Below are 27,364 nucleotides of genomic sequence, written 5' to 3'. Positions count from 1 at the left end.
CCAAGCCTGAGAAAGACAGACCCTCAATAAACGCCCGTTAAATCATATTATATCTAACAGAAGGTCCCCAACTTATAATTGTTGGACTTATGCTTTTTCAACTTTACAATGACGCAAAACCATTCCGTTTTACACTTTCAGTACAGTATTCAATAAATTACATGAGATATTCAACATTTTATTATAAAATAGGCTTTGTGTTAGATGATTCTGCTTAACTGCAGATTATAAGTGTTCTGAGCATGTTTAAAGCAGGTGAGGCTAAGCTATGATGTTCGGTAGGTTAGGTGTAGGTATTTCTTTCTAATTCACTTGTTGTTATGATATTTTTGCCTATTGGTCTGTCTTTCCCATTTGATTATCAATTTCTTGAAGACAGAGATTCCTCCTTTTGTTCTGTGGTGCACAGTCTGGCACACGATGGGTACTCAGTAAATGACTGTTAACCTAGGGTGGATGACTGACCATATAAACCACTACATTCAGGTTCCTAGAGAAAACACTAAGAAAGCATCCTGAATTTGCAATCCTTTTTTCTAAGGATTTAAAATGCTCACATGTATGATTCATGTGAGTGTTCACGGAAGCTCAGCAATACACACTGAAAGGGTCATCAGCTCCACCTGACAAGTAAGAAAATGGCATATATTATACTTCTTCCCAGACAACCTTATCAACACAGAGAACAACAGTTAACAAACAATACCTCAGTCTTCCCACATTCATCGGGTGGATCCTGGTGTATGGCCACTTGATACTTGACATACAAAGAAAAGGACTGGCTGAAAGACGACTTGAACTCTGGGTCCTCAAAGGAGACAGGTACTAACCTCACCTTCAGAGCAAAGAAAATACAAGCAAATGCTATTGAAACATCTCTAACTGATGATATGCTTCTGAAGGTGAGGCTAGAGTAAGATCTCCGCAAATCCACGCCAAAGCTCGAACTGGAAATTTGTCATGAAAAGAAACCCTAGACGAGGCAGACGGGCGCAGAGACTGAAGTGCTAACTGTACTAAAACTTATGAAAATCTCAAACTCGTAAGAGCCAACAATTTGTTCTTTTTTTTCTCTCTCTCCACTAATTGTAGTTTTCTGCATAAACTAGAGTCAATACTGTTGTTAATCATGGTGATGATCGCTACTTTTGCCACCTCTACTTACACTAAGTGTTTTAAGCTTTTTTCCTTTACAGATTTTTCTTGGGTCATTTAACTTACAAAATTATTAGCATATGAGTTCTTCTATTAAAATGTTTTACTATCTTCCTTTTTTAGTCCCACTCAATTGTGCAAGGGTAGCACATTAATAAAGAATAATTTAACTGGGATCAATTCTTTCTACATACATCTTTCAAATACAGATAAAGCATTAAAATCATGTTAGGCAAAGTATGTATCTACCATAAAAATACAAAGTTTCCTGAGTCTTCCTCATAGGTATTTTAATTTACAGCTCTATTACTATCTTTTAGATAAATGCATCTAAAATAGTGACTTTAAATAATTTTACATGTTACTTTGACTCTGAAATTACACATGGCTGGTACTTAATATGGCACTAGATAAAATTTGCACTTTCAGAATGTCCATTAATTCTGTCTTAGGTCTTTGCAGATATGCTGCAAATTGAACACAAATAAAATGTAACACAAATAAACCAAGATTTCATTAAATGATATTAAGTGGAAGGGAAAGCTCTGTTTGCACAGGAAAATTACACTTGGCCTGCTGACCTGGCTTTCGGTTGGCGTATCAGGTGGGTTCTTGTGAATAACCATCTGGTAACGTTTATAGACCTGGTAAGACTCCAGAAGTGTGGCTTTGAACTGCGAACTTGGTGGAGATGATCTCACCACCCTCACCTTCAGAAGCAGTTAAAAAAACAAGTTCACTAATTCATTCATTTATTCATTCTGTGGAATATGCATTAACAGTAACTCCCATCCAAGAAACCAAGTTTCAACAATTATTAAAGCACCTAAATATTTTGATATTAAAAACCAACCAGTTAGTAAATAAAGAAAAAAGTTATTTTTGTAACTTACAGACTCATTAAGAAGACAGAGGAGGATCCCCTCTAAACTCTAAGCCTCAGCTTTCATGACTGAATTATGTAAGCCTGCCTCTACTGTAAACTGGCAGAGTATTTCCAGCACTCGTGCACACACAACACACACACAAATACCCTCTAGCTGTGCACAACTACCAGTAACTCTAAGAAACACTAAAAATACGAATACACTTTTTGGACACTCATTCATCATTGCTAACCCTCAACTTAAAACTCTACTGTTTAAGTTAAAAAGACCTCATAAAGTTTTCCTACTTCATAGCATAGTTAACAACCATGACTCTGAAGTCACATTCCTTCAAATCTTACAATGTCACCATCTTGGTCAAGTAACCTTGTAAAATAAGGATAAGTTTAAAACAGTAATTGCATGCAGTAATGGCTAACATTTACTTTAACATTATTTACTAGCCACTTAAAATGTATTAGCAAAACAGAACAGTAAAACAGTCAAATGCAATGCAACGAAAACAACTGGAAACTTGACATGTGTGACATGAGAGGTAATTCTTTGAAGAAAGAGCGACACCCAGTGGTAAAAGATCTCTATACATCCTGAGTATCATTACATTCAAAAAGTAAAAGTAACCACTGGAGAACTGTAATGTTAAGCGTGCTTGGCCCCCTGAATACATTACTATTTATGATCAAAAGATAAAAGACACCTTGTAAAATATTTTAAGTAGTGTATTCAACTCTGTTTACAATTTTGGAAGAACAAAAAATCTGTATCCAAATCAGAGTAGCCAAGGAGTTATAAAAGCTAAAATATGGCCGGGCGAGGTAGCTCACACCTGTAATCCCAGCAATTTGGGAGGCCAAGGCAGGCGCATCACCTGAGGTCAGGAGTTCGTGACCAGCCTGGCTGACATGGTGAAACCCTGTCTCTACTAAAAATACCAAAAATTAGGCGGGCACAGTGGTGGGCACCTGTAACCCCAGCTACTCAGAAGGCTGAGACAGGAGAATCGCTTGAACCCCGGAGGCGGAGGTTGCAGTGAGCTGAGATCGCGCCATTGCACCCCAGCCTAGGCAACAAGAGTGAAACTCCGTCTCAAAAAAAAAAAAAAGCTAAATTCTATGTCCAATAATACATATATTGAATTAAGGCTTAGAATGCATGAAAGTTAATTTTTATTATCAGGACTTTAGTGATAAGTGATATTTTTAGATGATAGTAAGCTATAAAATTCAAAGGTTGACCAGTTACTAATCACATATGAGAATAAGATAAAAATCATTATGGCTAATGTTTTTGAATTTTTTTGAGACAGACTTTTGCTCTGTTGCTCAGGCTGGAGTGCAGTGGTATGATCTCAGCTCACTACAACCTCCACCTCCTGAGTTCAAGCAATTCTCGTGTCTCAGCCTCCCTAGGAGTTGGGATTACAGGTGAGCGCCACAATGCCCGGCTAATTTTTATATTCTAGTAGAGACGGGGTTTCACTGTGTTGGCCAAGCTGATCTCAAACACCAGACCTCAAGAGATCCACCCGCCTCAGCCTACCAAAGTGCTAGGATTACAGGTGTGAGCCACCACATCCAGCCCTTGTTTTTGAATTTTATATGTAAGAAACTAATACTGAGAAATCTTGATCTGATCTAGAAATGTAAATAAATTTGGAAAAAAGGAGGAATTTAGCTCTAAAGTATTTATATTATGCCCAAATTAGTTTTGGCACTAATGAGACAGGATTTCAGCAGTACAATTTAGCTCTATTTAGATAATTCCTAACTGCTGGCTTATGTATATGACACCATTTGCTGTCTTTACCAAGATCAGAATATTATAATGGATAAAATAGTGATTTGCCTTGTGCAATCTACTGTCTTTCACTATCTAAACCAAAACTGCTAAAAACACAATTTTAAAGAGTATTTCTTTCATTTTAACTATTAAATTTCAATCAAGGTAGCATGCTAAAATTGACACTGTTTTCACAAGTTTAGTGGCAACTATTCTCAAAAAGTCTTTTAAAAAAAAGGAGTTTCTCTCAAACAGCAGTTAATTTAGTAAATACAAATGTTACTTCTTCCCAGTTCTCTTTCTTTTAAATTCTCATTATTTAATTAGCAAAACATCAACTGATTAGAACTTCAAATAAAAATAAACAATATGGCCGAACAAAAAAAAAAATCATAATCAAACAAACAACAAAAGTCCTCCAAAGTACCTCTAACTTGTGTGAAGCATTCTCTGGCAAAGATTCAAAAATTAAATCTTCGAGTGATTTGGGCTGGTTGGATTTAGCCTTTGGTGGAAACAAAGATGGTGGGTGACCTTGAGCCTGGAAACCCTCAAGTTCTCCAGCTGGGTTCTGCTGCATTAGTTTTAACCTTTTCCTTTCTTTCCGGATTTCCTTTGCTTTTCGACATGGAGGCTTACTCAAATCAGCCCCTTTGCCTAAAAAGAATTTTTAAATATTAGACCAATCACATTTGGTTTTAGCAAAGTTTTTTCACATGTTTCAAAGATTCTACAGTGTAAGTCCAAAGAGTTTCAATGGTTAGGCTAGCTTTGGGGTAGATGTTTCAGAGGATCCTGATACAGAGCTGTAAGTGGATCTAAAATTCTACCTTAGAAGTGGGAGTTGCTAGAGAAAGTAAATAGCACAGAAACTTTCCAAGGTGGCTCTCACTGCTGAAAATCTTTTTTTTCTTTTTTTTTTTGAGACAGAGTCTCACTCTGTCACCTAGGCTGGAGTGCAATGGCGTGATCTCGGCTCACTGCAACCTCCGCCTCCCGGGTTCAAGCGATTCTCCTGCCTCAACCTCCTGAGTAGCTGGGACTACAGGTGTGTGCCACTATGCCCGGCTAATTTTTGTATTTTCAGTAGAGATGGGGTTTCACCATGTTGGCCAGACTGGTCTCAAACTCCTGACCTCGTGATCCACCCGCCTTGGCCTCCCTAAGTGCTGAGATTACAGGCGTGAGCCACCAGGCCCGGCCTGAATATCTTTTTTAAAAAAAAACATTCATCCACTTCTCTGCCTTTGTGAGGAAGAACACAATCAAATCAAAGTACCTTCTGCATTAAAAGGACACTGCTATCTCTGCCCAACATTTCTGAGGGACATTTCTCTGAAACCACTGGTAACATAAATACTTAGGAACCAGGTGTAAAGGAATAATGATCCCAGCACAAACACTGACAGGTTTTTTTAAATTAAAAGAATCCTTGCACACCTGTAATTCTAGCACTTTGGGAGGCTAAGGCACGCAGATCACCTGAGGTTGGGAGTTCGACACCAGCCTGGTCAACATGGTGAAACCCCATTTCTACTAAAAATACAAAAATCAGCCAGGTGTGGTAGCACACACCTGTAATCCCAGCTACTCAGGAGGCTGAGGCATTAGAATCACTTGAACCCGGGAGGCAGAGGTTGTGCTGAGCTGAGATGGCACCTCTGCACTCCAGCCTGGGTGACAGAGTGAGACTCTGTCTCAAAAAACAAAAAAGGAATCCTTGCTTAGTTGAAGGTATCTGTGTCTTTCTCCAAATACTGCAGGTATTTGGGTCTCATTAGTTCAGTTGTAGTTAATCAGAGTTTTGTTCTAATTAAAGACTAAATATCAAACTGACATCCCTTTAAAATAAAAAAATTTTTACTATTATAAACTAAATAAAAATACTTAGAAAAAAACCTGAAAAGAAGACATCACGGTAACAGTCATTTTACTTTGTTTCAGAAACAGAGAAAGGATTTCCCTTTTTTAGTAGTGTTCTCTTTTCCCCAAATTTTCTTTTTTTTTTTTTTTTGAGACAGAGTCTCACTCTGTCACGCAGGCTGGAGTGCAGTGGCACAATCTGAGCTCACTGCAACCTCTGCCTACCAGACCATTCAAGCAATTCTCCTGCCTCAGCCTCCTGAGTAGCTGGGACTACAGGTGTGCACCACCATGCCTGGCTAATTTTTTGTATTTTCAATAGAGATGGAGTTTTGCCATGCTGGTCAGGCTGGTCTCGAACTCCTGACCTCGTGATCCGCCCACCTTGGCCTCCCAAAGTGCTAGGATTACAGGCGTGAGCCACCACACCTGGCCAAATTTTCCAACAATGAATATTATGCTAGTAATTTTTTAGAAGATATTAAAGAAATAAGGTGTTTAAGATCCCAAAACAGCTGGGCGCAGTGGCTCACGCCTGTAATCCCAGCACTTTGGGAGGCCGAGGTGGGCGAATCACAAGGTCAGGAGATAGAGACCATCCTGGCTAACACAGTGAAACCCTGTCTCTACTAAATATTAAAAAAATTAGCCAGGCATGATGGCGCACGCCTGTAGTCCCAGCTACTTGGGAGGCTGAGGCAGGAGAATTGCTTGAACCCAGGAGGTGGAGGTTGCAGTGAGCTCAGATTGCGCCACTGCATTCCAGCCTGGGTGACAGAGGGAGACTCAGTCTCAAAAAAAAAAAAAAAAAATCCCAAAACAGGGTACTCACAAACCATATAAAAGTCAGCAAAAAAAAGGTTTATAAAACTAGCAAATTCAGTTTTTAAAGAGAAGAAAATCAAAACCTAGAGTGGTTAAAGGACTTGCCTGAGACCATAAGCTGATCAAATGAAAACCAATCTGATGAGAAAATAGTGAGTTCACAAACAGTTCAGACTGTATCACAACTTCATTAACATGTTTTCTGACTAAAAATAAAGTTTACTTATTAAAAAATGACTTTGAATAAGCCTAAGTTATATAAGTCTGAACCAGGTAACAAAAGACCATTTCTGTAACTATTCCTCTACTGCCTAACAGAATTACTTTTCTTGGACTAGACTGTGTCTTTTCTCAGATTTGCTCTGAGCACACACACTCCGACACAAGCTGCCTGAGGTCATGGACAAGGCTCTGTCACTTGGCTAGATGACCTTGGGCACGTTTCCCTGTCTGTACAAGAAAAAAACCAGTCCTACCTATAGAGTTCCTGTGAGGATTAAATGAGTTAATACCTGTCCAGCTCATAAAAAATTAACTACCATTCAATTAGGGTTAACTATTATTATTAGCTATTATTTGTATTACCAACATCTAAAATAATGTTTTACCTATATAAACATTCCATAAATAGTAATTTTCAAAATCTTCCATTTTCTATACTGAAAATTACATTCCCTACAGAAGTTATAAAATTATAAGCAAATTTAAAACTAACATGAACTAAGAAACACACATTTTCAGTATTTTTATGAAGGACTGACTACCTGTATCGTCTTTACACTAATTAAGTCACTGGACTAGGTAAGTCTTCTCATGATTGTTTTGCCCTACATTTGTATACTACGTTACTACGATGGAAAGTAGGATTTCAGGCAGGGCTCAGTGGCTCACGCCTGTAATCCCAGCACTTTGGAATGCCGAGACGGGCGGATCATCTGAGGTCAGAAGTTTGAGACCAACCTGGCCAACATGGTGAAACCCTGTCTCTACTAAAAATACAAAAAATTAGCCGGGAGTGTTGGCGTGCACCTGCAGTCCCAGCTACTTGGGAAACCTGAGGCAGGAGAATGGCTCGAACCCAGGAGGTGGACGCTGCAGTGAACCAAGATCACACCACTGCACTCCAGGCCTAAGCAACACAGCGAGACTCTGTCTCCAAAAAAAAAAAAAAAGTAGGATTTCAGCATATCAGGGGATACAGACCTCCCAGGTCAGTAAGTTCCTTCAACAGAATGAAAATAGATCATCAGTGTAAAATCAGTACACTATACCAACCCTGCACCCACAGAGGTTCAAAGCAACTCAAGAATTCCAGGTTAGTCCCAGGTGATTTAAATAGAGTTTAGGAGACCTACATAATTTCTAATTAAGTCCAAGAGAATAGACTTGTAATATTTTTTCAATTAAAATGGAAATGCAAGCTAGCTATGATGGCTCATGTCTGTAAATCCCAGCACTTCGGGAGGCCAAAGTGAGAATACTCCTTAAGCACAGGAGTTCCAGAGCAGCCTGGGCAAGCAGCAAGACCTCATCTCTACAAATCAACTTTTTTAGGCCAGGTGTGGTGGCTCACGCCCGTAATCCCAACACTTTGGGAGGCTGAGGCAGGCAGATCACTTGAGTCCAGGAGTTCAAGACCAGCCTGAACAACATGGCAAAACCCGATCTCTACTAAAAATACAAAAAATTAGCCAGGTGTAGTGACGTGTACTGGTAGTCCCAAGTACTCCAGTGGCGGAGGTGAGAAAATTGCTTGAGCCTAGGAGGTCAAGGCTACAGTGAGTCCTGATCATGTCACTACACTCCAGCCTGGGAGACAGAGTAAGACCCTGTCTCAAAAAAAATAAAATAAACAGGAAATGCAGGTTTGCATTTGCAGATTCCAAAAAAAAAAAAAATCCAAGGTTTTTTGTTTGTTTGAGGTGGAGCCTCACTCTGTCGCCCAGGCTGGAGTGCAGTGGCGTGATCTCAGCTCACTGCAACCTCTGCCCCCGGGGTTCAAGCAATTCTCCTGCCTCAGCCTCCTGAGGAGCTGGAATTTCAGACACGCACCTCCACTCCCAGCTAATTTTTGTATTTTTAATGGAGATGGGGTTTCACCATGCTGGCCAGGCTGGTCTCGAACTCCTGACCTCAGGTGATCCGCCTGTCTTGGCCTCCCAAAGTGCTAGGATTACAGGTGTGAGCCACTGAGCCCAGCCAAAATCCAAGGATTTTTAAATAGTCTCAGATTTTTAGTGAAAGATATCTTAACGGAAAAAAATTAAAACCCTGCAAAAATAGTTTTTAATGTTTCAGTAACCATACTGCTGGAAGTAAGGTTGTTATTCTAAAACTGTGTAATATGGGAAAAAGCAAAAGGTTAATGTGTGATATTCTAATTTTACCATCCTCAGTGTTCTTGAGAACTAGGTTTCTCAGTGCAGAAGAAACTACAAACATCAAAAAAAAAGAAAAAGATAAAAATGTATGGCCGGGCGCAGTGGCTCATGCCTGTAATCCCAGCACTTTGGGAGCCTGAGGCAGGTGGATCACTTGAGGCCAGGAGTTCGAGACCAGCCTGGCCAACATGGTAAAACCCCATTTCTACTAAAAGTACCTAAAAGTACAAAAATTAGCCAGGTGTGGTGGTGCACACCTGTAGTCCCAGCTACTCAGGAGGCTGAGGTAGGAGAATCACTTAAACCCAGGAGGCAGAGGTTGCAGTGAGCCGAGATCGCGCCATTACACTCCAGCCTGGGCAACAGAGTGAGACTGTGTCAAAAAAAAAAATAAAGAAAAAGATTAAAATGCGGCCAGGCACAGTGGCTCACACCTGTAATCCCAGCACTTTGGGAGGCCGAGGCGGATGGATCACGAAGTCAGGAGGTCGAGATCATCCTGGCTAACATGGTGAAACCTCATCTCTACTAAAAATACAAAAAATTAGCATGGTGGCGGGCGCCTGTAGTCCCAGCTACTAGGGAGACTGAGTCAGGAGAATGGCGTGAAACCGGGAGGTGAAGCTTGCAGTGAGTGAAGATCACACTACTGCACTCCAGCCTGGGTGACAGAGCGAGACTCCGTCTCGAAAAAAAAAAAAAGATTAAAATGCTGTAGTCCTGAATTTGAATTGGAAATATCAGTATGAACTCATAACTTCGTAAGTCTGTTTGCCAACGAAGCCTAGAAAACAATGACCAAGCCAGCAGCAATAATGTGCGCTCCTAATCTAGTGTGTGGTCTCCAAATACGATTTCCCACTAAAAGGAACCACAACTGCTCGAAGAAATGCCTGTACAAGATGCTCCAGGAGCATAACATCATGCCAGATAGCAAGGAAGCTGTCAAAGACTACCAGGATTATGTCGAAAGGCCTCAAAAGCCAACTTACAGAAGCTCTCAGAGGAGCAACAGATTGCAACAGCAGGATGTTCAGATCCATGAGTTCCCAATGATACCAAAAAGAAAACTAACTGGTCACTGTTAGATGTTATTTTGAAAAATGATAAATAAAAAGAAGGAATCAAGAATGTATCCTACCAGCCGGGTGCGCTGGCTCACTCCTGTAATCCCAGTACTTTGGGAGGCCAAGGCGGGTGTATCATCTGAGGTCAGGAGTTCGAGACCAGCCTAGCCAACACGGCTAAACCCCGTCTCTACTAAAAATACAAAAAATTAGCCAGCCGTGGTGGCACGCACCTGTAATCCCAGATACTCTGAAGGCTGTGGCAGGAGAATCACTGGAACCTGGGAGGCGGAGGTTGCAGTGAGCCAAGACCGTGCCACAGCACTCCAGCGTAGGCAACAGAGTGAGATTCTTTCAAAAAAAAAAAAAAAAGTATCCTGCCTTTGCTATGGGTTTTTATGAGAAGCAAACAGACGAGGGGAAGAATGTCTTTATAGAAGCAGTCCAGCCAGCCAGGAAATGAAGAAATGATAGAGTATCTAATAAATGAATTGAAGCATGGAACATCCATGACTATTAGCACTAACAAAAAGAGAAGCACCCAGACATCACACGTCTCCTGAAAGACCACTCTAACACCCATGAAGTGATCTCGCCCATCCTCAAATAATTCAAACTCAAATCTGATTAAGACCTGCCCCCCACCCCACCGCAAAAAAATAAACGAAAGAAAATTTAGCCTAGAATCTGACCAAGGCTCTATATCCAACTATCAATTTATAAGCGGGCAGAGGAACATGTTAAACTGCAACATAACCTGTCAGATATAGAAAGTAGAACACACAGCCCAAGACAAACAATCCAGTTGGGGAACGATGGAAGGGGAACCTCTAGAACAAAAGAGATTGTTGTTGTTGTTTTGAGACAGGGTCTCATTCTCGTCACCCAGGCTAGAGTGCAGAGGCACAATCTCAGCTCACTGCAGCCTCGACTTCCCAAGCTCAGGTGACCCTCCCACCTCAGCCTCCCAAGTAGCTGGGACTACAGGCATGCACCATAACACCTGGCTAATATTTTGTATTTCTAGTACAGACGGGTTTCACCATATTGTCCAGGCTGGTCTCGAACTCCTGGGCTCAAGCAATCCACCTGCCTCAGTCTCCCACAGTGCTGGGATTACAGGTGTAAGCCACCACGCCTGGCCAAAAGAGATTTTTTAAATGTATCAACAATCACAATATGTGGACATTATCTGGATCCTGACACAAACAAATGTTTAAAAATTGGAATTTGAACACTATTCAATGGCATTAAGAAATTTTATTCAAGTATAATAATAGTATTGTGAATATGCTTGTTCAAAGTTCTTATCTTTTAGAAGTGTATTCTGAAATACAGGATAGCACAGTCTGGGATTTGCTTCAATATAATTTTGGAAGGGGGAACTAGATGAAACAAGAGTGTCTATGACATGAGTCAGTAATTGTTTCAAATGCAGGCAGAGTACCTGGAAGTGGATTATACTATTCAATCTACGTTCATCTATGTTTGAATAACGAAGATTTTTAAAATTGACAAATTATAAGTAATTTTACTAAAAAATAATAAAAGAATTGACCCTACACCCCAGAGAGAAATAGTTGAAAGAAACTGTCTAAATTATTCAAAATATTTCACTGGGAGCTGGGCACAGTGGCTCACGCCTATAATCTCAGCACTTTGGGAGGCCAGGGTGGGAGGATAACTTTAGGTGAGGAGTTGGAGACCAGCCTGGATAATATAGTGAGACCCTGTCTCTACAAAAAATTTTAAAATAGCTAGGCATGGTGACAAGCTCCTGTACTCCTACCTACTCAGGAACCTAAGGCAAGAGGATCACTTGGCCCCAGGAGCTCAAGGCTGCAGTGAGCTATGATCACGCCACTTCACTGCAGCCTAGGCAGCAGAGCAAGACCCTGTCTCAAATTAAAAAATAAATATTTTCTTGAACTATTAGTATTAACTAGGATGAAATCTCAGACCAAAATCAACTTAACATGAAAACCTTATGTAAAAAAACTATTCAATAAAATTGCAAATGGAGAATTTTCCCCACTTTAACATGTGTAACATAGTTTAGACAAGAAAAACTAAAATAGTACTAAAAATCTTTCTCTTGGATCATTTTGCATAAGTATAAGAACTAATTCAAAAGCTGAGACCATCTAATAAACTAATAACCATCCAACTTCATATTTTATGAAATAATTTTAAGAGTCATACACACACATATTAAACTCATTTAATACTGGATAAACTTTTTAAGCCTAATTCTTTTATAAGTAATAACATAAAAAAAATCTTACCTGATTAAAGGCAAAGTTAAACATCAAAATCTGGACATTTTAAAACTAGAATACACTAAAATTACATTAAAAAATTTAATGATAAACTGAAGAATTTTATAACGTCTGTATTTTGGACATAATACCTATAATTCATGTTGTCTCACTTAATGCTAAAATAATGTTTATCACTCCTTTTCACTGAGAAAAATCTGATTCTTAACCCCGTAAGGCCCTAAAGTAGTAAGTAGAAATGGAACTCTTTGAAAATATCTGTATTTAGGGATAAGGCTCTTGTTGCAGGCTCTTTAAGCACAGTAGTTTGTAAAAGGCATGATTTGTCCATCTAATTCTAGGCAATAATAAACAAAGCAGGGTTCTGTTTTACAGATTGCATGCCTAAGTCATCCTTTTGGCTGATGAAAAGACCCAGGGTTTAAAATGACTAAGCAAAAAGCAAAGCCGTGAATAGGACTTGGTATCAAAAATCTTTACTACCTGGCTTAGGAACTGTGTGAACTTTAACTGAATGTGATGGTTCACCAGAGCCCAACTTCTCTCCTACGAAATCTTGTGACTGAAGTAATTCATGAGGTTCTTCTTTCTTTGAATTTTTTCCTTCACTCTCTAAACTCTCTTTGACGTCATCACTGAGTGTTTTAAGATCACACTGTATATCCAATTTATTTATCAATGCAAAGTCACCCGCAACAGCATCATCCATTGTGGAATCCATGGGCTCATCTACAAATCAGAAGAAATTAAAAATCCATCAGCTGGGTTATTTGACACAGTTAGGTAAATACAGAAATACAATGCTCCTATTATCCATTGTGGCAGAATTACTATCTGTCCACCAAATCCATTCTCATCCTCCAAAATAAGAGAGCTGCACTTAAGACTGGCACAGCTGGGCATGGTGGTTCATGCCTGTAATTCCAGCTCTTTGGGAGGCCAACACAGGAGGACTGCTTGAGGCCAGGAGTTTAAGACCTGCCTGGGCAACATAGTGAGACACTATCTCTACAGTAAATTAAAAAAAAAAAAAAACAACCTGTGGCACCCTAGTAGGGGAATGTACTGCCAGTCCCTTTACAAGTGGTGACCAAGCTCCTGCCAACTGAACATAACACAATTGATAACGTCCAATTGTGCCTCACTAGTTTTAAAGGAAACTTGCGACCCTGAACTTCTACCCTTCCCCACAATGGCTGGATTAGTAAAAACCAGAGCAACCTGGGAAATCACATGTTAAAGAAAAGCCCAGAAGGGCTGGTGGGGAGAAGAGTTGTATGCCAACCTAGAACACCCACACTGAACTGTTATGTGAGGAAAGAAACAGACTTTTTTTATTTATTTTTTTTTTTTGAGGAGTCTCACTCTGTCGCCCAGGCTGGAGTGCAGGAGTGCGATCTCGGCTCACTGCAAGCTCTGCCTCCCAGGTTCACGCCATTCTCCTGCCTCAGCCTCCCGAGTAGCTGGGACCACAGGCGCCCGCCACCATGCCCGGTTAATTTTTTGCATTTTTAGTACAGATGGGGTTTCACCGTGTTAGCCAGGATGGTCTCAATCTCCTGACCTCATGATCCACCCGCCTCAGCCTCCCAAAGTGCCAGGATTACAGGCGTGAACCACCACACCCGGCGAAGGCCGGCTAATTTTTTGTATTTTTAGAAGAGACAGGGTTTCACTGTGTAAGCCAGGATGGTCTCGATCTCCTGACCTCATGATCCACCTGCCTTGGCCTCTCAAAGTGCTGGGACTACAGGTGTGAGCCACTGCATCCAGCCCTGAAAGAAACAGACTTTTATCTTTCTTTTAGTTACTGCATTTTGGTATCTTTTTGTCATGGCTGTTTATTCCTGTACCCTAATGAGTACATCACTCCTAAGAATTAAGTTCCACGCACAGATAATTCGGAAGCCTATAACAAGTCAAATAAAGAACCAAATATAAACACTACAAAAGAAAGAGAGGCGGCCGGACGTGGTGGCTCACACCTGTAATCCCAGCACTTTGGGAGGCCAAGGCGGGCAGATCACGAGGTCAAGAGTTCGAGACCAGCCTGGCCAACACAGCGAAACCCTGTCTCTACCAAAAATACAAAAAAATTAGCCAGACATGGTGGCAGGTACCTGTGGTCCCAGCTACTCGGGAGGCGGAGACAAGAGAATGCCTTGAACCTGGGAGGTGGAGGTTGCAGTGAGCCGAGATTGAGCCACTGCACTCCAGCCCAGGCAACAGAACAAGACTCCATCTCCAAAAAAAAAAAAGGAAAGGCAACCACCAATTTACAAATGGACAGCATCTTCAATGCTTATTTCCATGTTCATTTTTCCAACTCAGAACCTAATTCCTTTTTTATTTATTTATTTTTTTTGGTGGAGACAGAGTCTTGCTCTGTCACCTAGGCTGGAGTGCAGTGGCAGGATCTTGGCTCACTGCAGCCTTGACCTCCCTGATTCTTGTGCCTCAGCCTCCCGAGTAGCTGGGACTACAGGCGTGCACCACCAAGCTAAGCTAATTTTTTGTTGTTGTTGTTGAAATGGAGTCTCGCTCTGTCACCCACGCTGGAGTGCAATGGCACAATCTCGGCTCACTGCAACCTCTGCCTCCCAGGTTCAAGCAATTCTCCTGCCTCAGCCTCCCGAGTAGCTGGGACTACAGGTGCCTGCCACCACGCCCAGCTAATTTTTTTGTATTTTTAGTAGAGACAGGGTTTCACCATGTTAGCCAGGATGGTCTCGATCTCCTGACCTCGCGATCTGCCTGCCTCAGCCTCCCAAAGGGCTGGGATTACAGGCGTGAGCCACTGCGCCCGGCCCCAATATGAAAATTTAAAGAAATAAAACCACAATTAGTAAAAAGACTAAGAAAAAAAGCAAATCGTGTGTAACTAAAGTTAAACAAATGCTAATATGTTTTAGCAAAGCCACTCACAATTCAAAACTGATCACACAAATAAGAGGATTTCAAACAGTATAATTTACTGAAGTAAAGCCTTATTCAAACACAGAAAAGCTGATCTTTATTCAGCATTAAAAGGAATAGGGCAATCTTGTTCAAGCTGCATGTAAGCACTTGCTTCTTGAGAGACAATGGCACTTTCTATTTACTTCATAAGGATGGTATTAGGATCAAGAAAGATGAGTTATCAAAGCATTCTGGAAACAGATATTTTGATAAACTCCAAGAAATCACATCTTTAATATGATCCTCAATATTCTTTCCAAGTTAAACTCTTCTGATATATATTCCCTGTACCTTGACTTGGGGGCCGATGGTAACAGTAATAGCAGTGCTAACAGTAGTCGCTGTCATCATAGTAGCAGTAGTGCATGACTGTATAAATGACCCTTCCCCTTCCTAAGATGACTGAAAGTGGGACCGTTGCAAAGACAGATAGTAAATAGTTTTTAGACCCAGCCCATCTTACCCTCACAACTTCCTTTGGGAACCTCCCCTTTAGCCAGAAATTTCAACATTTTTTTCAAAACCTTCTTGTGAGATTTTGAAGGCTGAAATTGTAAAGGTCGGCACCTAGGAAAGCAAAATAAATATTTAAAAAGTGAACTCAAACCTTGAAGAAATGAAATCAGTTCTGGATATCACCTAGTACAGTAAGACCATCTCATGCATGAGATTTCTGGTTAAAGATGGGGCTTAATGTAGCCTCTAATCCCAGCCCACATCACACTGAGACTATAGTTAAGAGATTTTTTTTTTTTTCTTTTGAGATAGAGTCTCACTCTGTCGCCCAGACTGGAGTACAGTGGCACTATCTCGGCTCACTGCAACCTCCGCCTCTCAGGTTCAAGTGATTCTCCTGCCTCAGCCTCTTGAGTAGCTGGGATTACAGGCATGCGCCACCACGCCCTGCTAATTTTTATATTTTCAGTAGAGACAGGGTTTCACCATGTTGGTCAGGCTGGTCTCAAACTCCTGACCTCGTGATCCACCTGCCTCGGCCTCCCAAAGTGCTGGGATTACATACATGAGCCACCACTCCCAGCAAGAGATTTAAAAAAAAGAAAGACATAACACACCAGAAAAAAGAGAAGGAGAGAAGTGTTAGAAGCTGGAAACAGATGTACAAAGCAATGCTGCTTTAACAGACCAAAGAAAGTTGAATCCTAGGCCAACAGTAGAAAAAAAAAAAGCCAATTTTCTCTATATTACCCTTAAAAGTCTTAGGGATTGGTGACACCTCATAGCTCTGGAAATATGAGTGAAAGTAGGTCTAAAAATAGAAAGATCCCTTCAAAGTCTTGCTTTCGAAGCAGTTAGGATAGATGTCAGATCCCCTCTCCCACCTGCAGATGACTAGACGGCTCCCTACTTAACCCAGCAGAAAACTGCAAACCTGGAGGAACGAGTAACACAGAGCCTCTTACAGGATGGATGCAAGCCACAGCTGAAAGCAGTGGTACCACTGAAAATGGCTTAAGTAATAAAAGTGTACACAGTACATGTTGAGATCACCAACCCAGCTCCAGAACAGCAGCAGGTTATGTAATACTTTCTCTCCAGAATGTGATCAGACCTAAAAATACTAACATCAGGGATTCCCCAACAGAAGGGCCCAGCCAGATCACCCACGGTAAACAACGCTGAGAAATACCCAAGACCCACAGTAAACCAAACTCATCAGGTACACGGAATTTCCAATGGAACACTGAAAAGTTAGAATCACCAGACACTCGAGGAGAGCCACCACTGAAAAGATAGGTACCAAACAAACTAGAGAAAGTAACTTGGAGGACATAGACCATGACAGAAAGAAAAGAACCTTTTAAAGAAATCCTTAGGAAGATCTCGTTTATTAAGCCACTACAGCCATTAAATAACAAGGTGTTATTAAATAAATAAGAGTGAGAACAAAAAGACCTTTAAAATTAAAAATATGACAGGAGAAATGTAAAAATTAAGTAGAAGACCTGAAAACTGAAGTTGAAGAAACCTCCCAGAAGATTCTGCAAAAAAGATGAAAGACTGAAAAGAAAAGGTAAAGTCAGAGACCAGTTTAAACGGTCCAAAATCTAAATAAAGGCATTAAAAAAGAAGAAAATGGAGGTGAAAAGATAGAACAAAAAATTTAACAAAATTTCCCTGAACTAAAGGATAAGATGGGACGAGCCCCCAGATAAGAAGGGCCCGTCCAGTTCATCTGTGATGGATAAAAACAGACACATAGCCAAACTGACTATGAAATGCAGAACAGAGGATAGAAAAGCTTCCAAAGAGAGGCCGGGCACAGTGGCTCACACCTGTAATCCCAGCACTTCAGGAGGCCAAGGCAGGCAGATCGCGAAGTCAGGAGATCAAGATCATCCTGGCTAACAAGGTGAAACCCTATCTCTACTAAAAATACAAAAAGTATTAGCCGGGTGTGGAGGTGGGCACCTATAGTCCCAGCTACCTGGGGGGCAGAGGCAGAAGAATGGCATGAACCTGGGAGGCAGAGCTTGCAGTGAGCCCAAGATCACGCCACTGCACTTCAGCCTGGGCAACAGAGTGAGACTCTGTCTCAAAAAAAAAAAAAAAAAAAAACAAGAAAAAGAGAAGAAAAGAAAAGCTTCGGCCAGGCACGGTGGCTCATGCCTGTAATCCCAGCACTTTGGGAGGCCGAGGCGGGCAGATCACAAGGTCAGGAGATGGAGACCACCCTGGCTAACAAGGTGAAACCTGTCTCTACTAAAAATACAAAAAATTAGCCGGGCGTGGTGGCAGGTGCCTGTAGTCCCAGCTACTCGGGAGGCTGAGGCAGGAGAATGGCATGAACCCAGGAGGCGGAGCTTGCAGTGAGCAGAGATCACACCATTGCACTCCAGCCTGGGCAACAGAGCGAGACTCCGTCTAGAAAAACAAAAAACAACAACAAAAAAAGGAACACCTCCAAAGAGAAAGAACACATCTCAGACAAAGGTATGAGAATCAGAATATCACTGCACTTCTCAACAGTAATAAGACGATAGTGGAACAAAATTCTAGAAAAATTATTTTCATCCTGCACTTCTGTACCCTCCCAAACTAAAGTTAAGTTTGAGCAGTGAATCAAAGTTTGCAGACACACAAGGTCTCAAAAATGTACCTCTTATGCACTTTCTCTATTAGAAGATGTGCTTCACTAAAACAAGGGAATAATCCAAGAAAGAAGGGTTTCCAACTCAGGTGTTAAAAAGAATCCCCAGGCCGGGTGCAGTGGCTCACGCTTGTAATCCCAACACTTTGGGGAGGCTGAGGCAGGTGGATCACGAGGTCAGGAGATCGAGACCATCCTGGCTAACACGGTGAAACCCTGTCTCTACTAAAAACATAAAAAATTAGCCAAGCATAGCGGCACACGCCTGTAGTCCCAGCTACTCGGGAGGCTAAGGCAGGAGAATCACTTGAACCTGGGAGGCAGAGGAAGCAGTGAGCTGAGATCGCACCACTGCACTTCAGCCTGGGCAACAAAGAGAGACTCGGTCTCAAAAAAAAAAAAAAAATCCCTAAGATGACAGTAAAAAGAATAGCCCAGGCCGCACATGGTGGCTCACGCCTGTAATCCCTGCACTTTGGGAGACCGAGGTGGGTGGATCACATGAGGTCTGGAGTTCAAGACCACCAGCCTGGCCAACATGATGAAACCCCATCTCCACTAAAAATACAAAAATTAGCTAGGCATAGTGGTGGGCGCCTGTAATCCCAGCTACTCAGGAGGCTGAGGCAGGAAAATCGCTTGAGCCCAGGAGGCGGAGGTTGCAGTGAACTGAGATTGCGCCAGTACACTCCTGCCTGGGCAACAAGAGCAAAACTCCGTCTCAAAAATAAAAAATAAAAAAAATAGCCCAGGTTTACCATGATGCTTCAGGTGTAGGGGGTAACCTGTTCAGATCAAGCAGGTCAGAAGGCTACACAAGGGACTTTTCTCAAGTACATAAAAGCGATCATAGCACTTGATGCGTTTAAATATACTAAGAAGACACTTACATAACTGGGATTTATTTTCAAAATAATCTGGTCATAGTTATACACACGATGCAAACAAAAAAGATAATTAGTAACTCCAAGGAAAGCGAAAACTTGTGCAGGAAAAGTAATCATAGTACCCGCCGTGGTTCAGTTGTGAAGCATATTTACACAGTCACAATGGATGTGAACACATCTGCCCAAAATTACACTTCTAAATGGAAAGCTAGGGATGGGGACAAAAACGAGCTTGAATGTGGCAGGGAAACAGGGATGAGAGAAAACTAAATCCTTATCTTCCACAGAGAGAAGCCCGGAAATAATGGAGAAAACTAACAGGAAAAGAAAAAAAAAGCAAGTGTTACAATTATATAAGCATGTTGCTTAAAGACAGGGAGATGAAAAACCAAAAGAATTAGTTAAAATGTTTCAAGATGACCGCCATGGGGGAACAGGAAATGGGACAGGGGGGTTGGGGGACTGCTTTTTCCAAAACAAACTTTATTGCAACTTGACACTTTATGAACATGTGTAATTCTGATAAAAATAAAAAACTTAAAAAAAAAAAAACATAGCCAGAAAAGTTCATCCTCATTTATACACACATACTGGAGAGTCCCTACTGACTAACAAGAAGCTAAGCTGTTAACTATAAGCCCCTTTCCTTTATCTAAGTTCTCATTGCAACTACTGTTATATACAAGGTAAAAATAACCAGAAGAGTAAATACGGAAAATGACTCCATAAGAAGATGACGTGGCTGGGCCCGGTGGCTCACGCCTGTAATCCCAGCACTTTGGGAGGCCAAGGCAAGCGGATCATGAGGTCAGGAGTTCCAGACCAACCTGGCCAATACGGTGAAACCCCGTCTCTACTAAAAATACAAAAATTAGCCGGGTGTGGTAGCATGCGCCTGTAGTCCCAGCTACTCAGGAGGCTGAGGCAGAAGAATCACTTGAACCTGGGAGGTGGAGGTTTCAGTGAGCAGAGATCACGCCACTGCACTCCAGCCTGGGAGACTAAACAAGATTCTGTCTCAAACAAAAAAAAAAAGACGATGCATAATCAAATTACAAAGAGAAGCAATTCAGCAAACATTTGATGCCATGTAAAAGGCAAAAATCACATAACTACTTTATTTTGCAATGTTAATTGAATCCCCTTTTATAAAGGCAATATGCTCAGAATAGTGCTTTCCATGTAACAGGCACCAAATACAATTTAGATTCTTTTTTCTTTAACCAATCGAAATCACCCTTTTCTGATCACAGATTAAGCCAATCAACTTCAAACTTATGAATAGAATCCTGTCCATAATCCAATAAATTGTTAATTGGAGACAAATGACTTCTGCCTTAGAAGATACCTTCTCTTTATAACCACGAAAACTGAAAGAGGACAGCGCAAGATATTCTGTCATTCTATTCTTTGTGTAATGACATAGTGTCAGCAAACCAGACCCCATTTTTCTTGTCCTCTGCCAATCCAACGGCCAGTCAGGTAAAAGAGAAGGCTCCTGGCCAGGTGTGGTGGCTCATGCCTGTAATTCCAGTGACAGGTGAAGCCAGCTGGACTTCTGGGTCAGGTGGGGCCGTGGAGAACTTTTCTGTCTTACAAGAGGATTGTAAAATGCACCAATCAGCTCTCTGTACCTAGGATCGTAAAACGCCCCAAAGGGCATTCTGTAGCTAGCTAGAGGATTGTAAAACACACCAATCAGCGCTCTGTGGCTAGAGGTTTGTAAAATGGACCAATCAGCACTCTATAAAATGGACCAATCAGCACTCTGTAAAATGGACCAATCAGCAGGACATAGGCGGGGACAAATAAGGGAATAAAAGCTGGCCACCCCAGACAGCAGCAGCAACCCACCAGGGTCCCTTCCACGCTGTGGAAGGTTTGTTCTTTCACACTTCACAATAAATCTTCCTGCTGCTCACTCTATGGGTCTGCGCCACATTTAAGAGCTGTAACACTCACTGTGAAGGTCCGTGGCTTCATTCTTGAAGTCAGCAAGACCAAGAACCCAGAAGGAACCAACTCCAGACACATCAGCACTTTGGGGGGCTGAGGCAGGCAGATCACCTGATGTCAGGGGTTTGAGACCAGCTTGGTCAACATGGTGAAACCCATCTCTACTAAAAATATCAAAAAAATTAGCCAGGTGTGGTGGTGCACGCCTGTAATCCCAGCTAGTGGGGAGGCTGAGGCAGGAGAATCACTTGAACACGGGAGGCAGAAGTTGCAGTGAGCCGAGACAGTGCCACTGCACTCCAGCCTGGGCGACAGCAAGACTCCCTCTCAAAAAAAAAAAAAAAAAAAAAAACTCCTAATCAAGGATCAGTGAACCTTTGGGAGTCTGCAATCATCCTAAAATTAACACACAAAATGTGCTGGGCATGGTGGCTCACGCCTGAAATCCCAGCACTTTGAGGTGGGTAGATCACCAGTTCGAGACTAGCCCGGCCAACATGGTGAAACTCCATCTCTACTAAAAATACAAAAATTAAGCAGTCCTAGTGGTGGGCATCTGTAGTCCCAGCTACTCGGGTGGCTAAGGCAGGAGCATTGCTAGAACCCAGGAGGCGGACACTGCAGTGAGCTGAGATCACACCACTGCACTCCAGCCTGGGCGACAGAGCAAGACTCAGTCTCGGTGGGGAGGATATGCAAAATGTTACGTGTTTTTGTCTACATGCCTTTGGGCAGGAGGCCAGCTCTCAGCAAATTCTCAAAATGGTTTGCAACCCAAAAACAAGTTAAGAGCAACCAAGGCAGACAGCTTTGAGGACCAAACAAAAAAACTAATGGACAAAAAACTGTTTGATTTTTTAATTTTTCATTTCTTAAAGTAAAACTGTCTTAATTTTATGAGTATATATACACATTGAAATTGGAGACAAATACATACTTCAAAATGTTAATGCACTTTTCACATTTTCTATCAAAAAAAAAGGTTCAGGTGCAGTAGTAGCTCACACCTATAATCCCAGCACTTTGGGAGGCTGAGGCAGGAGGCTCCTTTGAGCCTAGGAGTTGGAGATCAGCCTAGGAAACATGGTGAGATCAGCCTAGAAAACATGGCAAGACCCCTTTTCTATAAAAAAAAAAATTTAATTTGCCAGGCCTGGTGGTGTGTACCTACAGTCCCAGCTACTTGGGAGGCTGAGGTGGGAGGGTCACTTGAGCCTGGCAGGCAGGCTGCAGTGAGCCATGGTTGTGCTACTGCATTCCAGCCTGAGCAAGACCCTGTCTCAAAAAAAAAGAAAAAAGAAGAAAAAGGTGATGATGACCTTATAACCAGAATAAGAGAGAAGATTCTTCTATGTTGGGATGAGATGAGAAGGTACATGGAAAATCCAAAAGATTATGAAAAAAATCCAACGAAGACTTTGTAGGAAAATAGACTTTGGTTTAAGTTTCCCATTTAAGAAAACTGGACTCTGGGCCAGGTACAGTGGCTCACGCCTGTAACCAGCACTTTGGGAGGGTGAGGCAGGTAGATCATGAGGTCAGGAGTTCAAGACCAGCCTGGCCAACATAGTGAAACCCCGTCTCTACTAAAAATACAAAAAATTAGCCGGGCGGGGTGGCAGGCACCTGTAATCCCAGCTACTTGGGAGGCTGAGGCAGGAGAAGCACTTGAACCCAGGAGGCAGAGGTTGCAGGAGCCGAGATCACGCCATTGCACTCCAGCCTAGGTGACGGTGCGAGACTCCGTCTCTTAACAACAACAACAAAAAAAAACAAAAAAAAACTGGACTCTTAAGTGTAAGTGGCAGAATAAATTTAAGCCCTCTTCCTTCCAATTAATTTTTTTTTCAACTTTTATTTTAGATTCAGGGGGTGTAGGTACAGGCTGGTGACCTGGATATATTGCATGATGCTGAGGTTTGCAATATGGATGATCCCACCACCCAGGTACTGATCGTCATACCAAGTTGGTTTTTCAACCCTTAGCTCGCGCCCTCCCTCCTCCTCTAGTAGTCTCCAGCTTCTACTTTTGCCATCTTTGTGTCTGAGTACCCAAGGTTTAGCTCCCACTTATAAGTGAGTGAGGTGGAAAATTAAAGAAAAATAACATTAAAAAGAAAGATAAATAAGCTTTCCTGTTTTAGGCTGACTTGTCCCAGAGGCAGCAACAGGCACGGCATAGACCCAGGAAAAGCCTTGATAATATTACCTAATGTGCTCTGGAGATTCTCCCAGCACTCCACATGCAGAGAAGAAAAAACAAATTTTCCTTTGTTTTACGGAATGAGTTCATAGATTCCTGTTCTCTGTAACTAGTGACTTCAAGTATTCTGTTTTATCTGAGAAGTACAACGAGTATCATGAGAAGCCTGAGTAGGCCTGAACTACAGCTGCCTGGGCACCATAGTGAAGATTATAGGATAAGCCCAGGCAAACCTAGATAACGGACATCTGGGTTGCTTGCCAACGGTCATGTGCAATCCTGAGTTTTTCCTGCCTCTGTATCCCTGCTTTCACGCCACTGTAAGCTTGCTTCAAGCTAGCCCACCGCCTTTTGTGAAGTGAGTATAAAAGTCTTTGTTCCGGGCCCAGTCTTTTGGACATTGAGTCAGCTGGGCCTAAGTGCACTCAATAAAGTTTCTCCTGTTTTAACCCGAGGTCTCTCTCGTCCTCCTGAATCCCACATGAGAACATGAACCTGCCAAGTAATTTATAGGAGCCTGTAGTATTGCTTGAACACAAGCACTGTGTCAAGCAATACACCAGAATGCAGAAAATCCTAAGCTAAGTCCTGTAATATTTAATATCCAAAAATAATGTGAATATTTACCAACATTTTCCCAATATTTCATGGCATTCATTGACAAGATTGCTAAATTAAGAGGGTATTTTTTTCACATATTTATATCTGAACCAATCAAACAATATTACTAAAACCTACTGATGAGCACATAAATATAGCATCAGTATGAAGAAAAGACATAACTCATTTACTTTTCCTTTTAAAGGACATCTACCTAGAGCGGAAATAAACATTAAAAAAGCACAAGAGACTACTAAAATATTATACACAATCTTCATATTATAAATCCTCTTTCTACTAATTAAAATTCTTACCTTATTGTGTACTGAGGACAACATGTTTGATTCATGACAGGTTTGTACACGTATTTTCCACTTCTAAAATTATAAAAATAGTTTGTTAATGTCTTATATATTTCTCACTTATACCAAAACAGCCTAGCACAGGAGCATTAAATTAAGGGTAAAAAATCTAATCAATATTGTAGAAATGCATGTAGGTTTAATTACTCTTCATAAGCTAAATAACATTCAAAGTGCGTGTAGCAAAGTTTAGAACCCTGCCATTTATTTCCTAAAGTTTTACTTGCGTACCCCCGGGCCAATCATCTCAGTTCCCCTCTCACCAGCATCTGCCACCCCTGCTCTGCCTTAACCTGCCACCAATCCTCAATACCACAAGGGCAATGAGAGAAATGCCCATGATGCTGTGGGACTCATGTATGTGATGCCTGTGACAACCACGTTTGGGTATTCCACATGCACCAGCACGGAGTACCCCAAAACTAACCCGCTTCTTTCCATGCATTCCAGGTCTATGGTACTAACAGAACTGTTCATTCTGTTCTCAAGTCAGAAACTGGGAGTCATTTTAGACTCCTCCCTGGAATTCACCTCTTATCCTGTTAACAAGCTTTCCCCCACTTTAAACCCTATCTTAAATTGTCCCCTCTTCTCTATCATCATTGCCACTAAGGTGACGGTCCTCATCATCGCACATCTGGATAGCGCAATAACCTTTGCACTCATCTTCCTGCCTCTATGACCACCCCTTCAAATACCTCTCAGCCATCTGAACAATCTTTTCTAAAACAAATTCCATCACATTTCTCTCTTACCATAAAATCCTTCCATGACTGCCTTCTACCTTTTAAAAGTTCTGACCAGGCATGGTGGTTCATACCTATAATCCCAACACTTTGAAAAGCTAGGCTGGAAGAACACTTGCAACCAGGTGTTCGAGACCAGCATGGGCAACATAGCAAGATCTTACAAAAAACTGAAAAACTAGCCAGGTGTTGTGATGCACACCTGTAGTCCTAGCCACTGCAGAGGCTGAGGCAAGAGGATCACTTGAGTGTGGGAATTTGGGGTTACAGTGAGCTATGATGATGCCACTGTACTCTAGCCTGGGCAACAGAGCGAGACCATGTCTCTAAGTTCCTTATCATGGCATGCAAAGTCCTTTAAAATCTGACTTATGTCTACCTTTTGAATCTCTTTAAGTTTAAGGAAAGTTGTGATGTGATGTTTCAGCTGGTGCTCCCAATCCCACATCTTTGGCGAGTATTAGCGTACAGTATTTAATATTACTTATATTTACACAAGGAACTTTACCTAAGAGTTACTTAAAAATCATCCACATAAAAATAACTACTCAAAACAGGCCATATGTGGACTTTAAGGAAATCCTTATTCAAATAAACTAACTGTTAAAGAAGACATTTTTGAGACAATCTGGAAAATCTAATAAAAAGTAAGTAACAGGTAACATCAAAGAATTTTTATTAATTTTGTAAGGTGTGATACAGCATTGTGGATCAGTTAAAAAGAAAAAAAGAACTCTCTCTTAGAGATACATACTTATTGCCTATCTATTGATAGGACAAATGTCATAATAACCTACTGATGTAATTTGCTATTAAATATTAAAAGGTGGAGCAGGAGAATCAAACATGATTGGCAGAATGTTAATAACTGCTGAAGCTTAGTGATAGGTACCTGAGGTTCATTCTAATGTACTCTCTGCTTTTATAGATATTTGACATTTTCCTAATAAAGTTTTTTAAAAGAGAGAGAAAAAAATCACTACACGAAAGAATATAATAAAAATTTTCTTAAACCTCTTTCCAACAATAGGAAAGCATTTTAAAGGCACGCTGTATTTTTCAAGAACCTGAGTAACAGTAGGAAGTCTCTTTGTATCTGGAAGCTTTACCTTCGCCATCCTCGGTCTATGAGATCCTGATAATCCTGTACTGTCATGGAATGTGCCCACATGCCTGAAAAAATAAGTAGCGTGTTAATTACGGCACGGTAACCTTTTTTCTTTTTTAAATTCAAAGTGTGAGTTTTAAAAATAGGAGTGTTTGGCCAGGCACGGTGGCTCATGCCTGTAATCCCAGCACTTTGGGAGGCCGAGGCGGGCAAATCACAAGGTCAGAAGTTTGAGACCAGCCTGGCCAACATGGTGAAACCCCGTCTCTACTAAAAATACAAAAATTTAGCTGGGCGTAGTCGTGGGCGCCTGTAATCCCAGCTACTCAGGAGGCTGAGGCAGGAGAATCGCATGAACCCAGGAGGCGGAGGTTGCAGTGAGCTGAGATCACGCCACTGCACTCCAGCCCTGGCGACAGAGTGAGACTCTGTCTCAAAAAAAAAAAAAAAAAAAAAAATAGGAGTGTTTAGGTTAAAATTCCAAAACACTCATATTGGATAAACAAAAAGTTTGTACATACTTCACAGCTGTTAGTCTGGCATACATACAGCACAAATAAAAAATGACATATATATTTTAATTCAAAAAAAACCACATCAAAGTAATTATATTTATTTGAGGATTAGTCAATAGTCTCTATGATAGCACAAATTTAGGTCCTCACTGCAATCAGACTGCATCAGACCTTCCAACTTTAATAATATCCCCAATGATTTAACATGCTGGTTGGTCTCTTCAGAAAACTTAGCAAAATGTTTTATGCTTATTAGTTCTCCTGATTTATATACAGGTATATATTTACAGTATAGTCTTGAGCATTAAAAATTGGAGAAAAGTATGTAACAATAATCCTTCTAAGTGTAAGAATTGAAAGTAACTCAGCCAGGCACAGTGGCTCACGCCTGTAATCCCAGCACTTTGGGAGGCCGAGGGGCGGATCATCTGAGGTCAGGACTTCAAGACCAGCCTGGCCAATATGGTGAAACCCCGTCTCTACCAAAAATACAAAATTGGCCGGGCATGGTGGCGCATGCCTGTAATCCCAGCTACTTGGGAGGCTGAAGCAGGAGAATTGCTTGAACCCAGGAGGCGGAGGTTGCAGTGAATCAAGATCGAGCCATTGCACTCCACACTCCAGCCTGGGCAACAAGAGTGAAGCTCCGTCTCAAAAAAAAAAAAAAAAAAAAAAAGAAAGAAA

The 27,364-nt window shown here is 41.4% G+C and overlaps 1 protein-coding gene across 8 annotated transcripts in view; it reads right to left on the bottom strand.

Moving 5' to 3' along the window:
• The window catches only part of ATE1 (arginyltransferase 1), a 206,714-nt gene that overhangs the window by 155,796 nt on the left and 23,554 nt on the right, over positions 1-27,364 (bottom strand). For 4 of the 8 annotated variants that reach the window (XM_058435949.1, XM_058435948.1, XM_032176179.2 and 1 more), the window contains 6 exons: positions 26,167-26,230; positions 24,264-24,326; positions 15,658-15,761; positions 12,720-12,965; positions 4,249-4,478; positions 1,737-1,865 (listed from right to left, as the gene is read on the bottom strand). In XM_058435949.1, the coding sequence (XP_058291932.1) occupies positions 1,737-1,865; positions 4,249-4,478; positions 12,720-12,965; positions 15,658-15,761; positions 24,264-24,326; positions 26,167-26,228 (834 nt within the window). In that variant the 5' untranslated portion in view covers positions 26,229-26,230. Of the gene's footprint in view, positions 1-706; positions 836-1,736; positions 1,866-4,248; positions 4,479-12,719; positions 12,966-15,657; positions 15,762-24,263; positions 24,327-26,166; positions 26,231-27,364 lie in introns of all 8 variants that reach the window. The other 4 variants (XM_032176188.2, XM_032176169.2, XM_032176151.2 and 1 more) reach the window with 2 other exon arrangements.

Source organism: Hylobates moloch, unplaced genomic scaffold (assembly GCF_009828535.3).
Source record: "Hylobates moloch isolate HMO894 unplaced genomic scaffold, HMol_V3 SCAFFOLD_3, whole genome shotgun sequence".
NCBI lineage: Eukaryota > Metazoa > Chordata > Mammalia > Primates > Hylobatidae > Hylobates > Hylobates moloch.
This window is presented reverse-complemented; position numbering and strand designations above follow the sequence as displayed.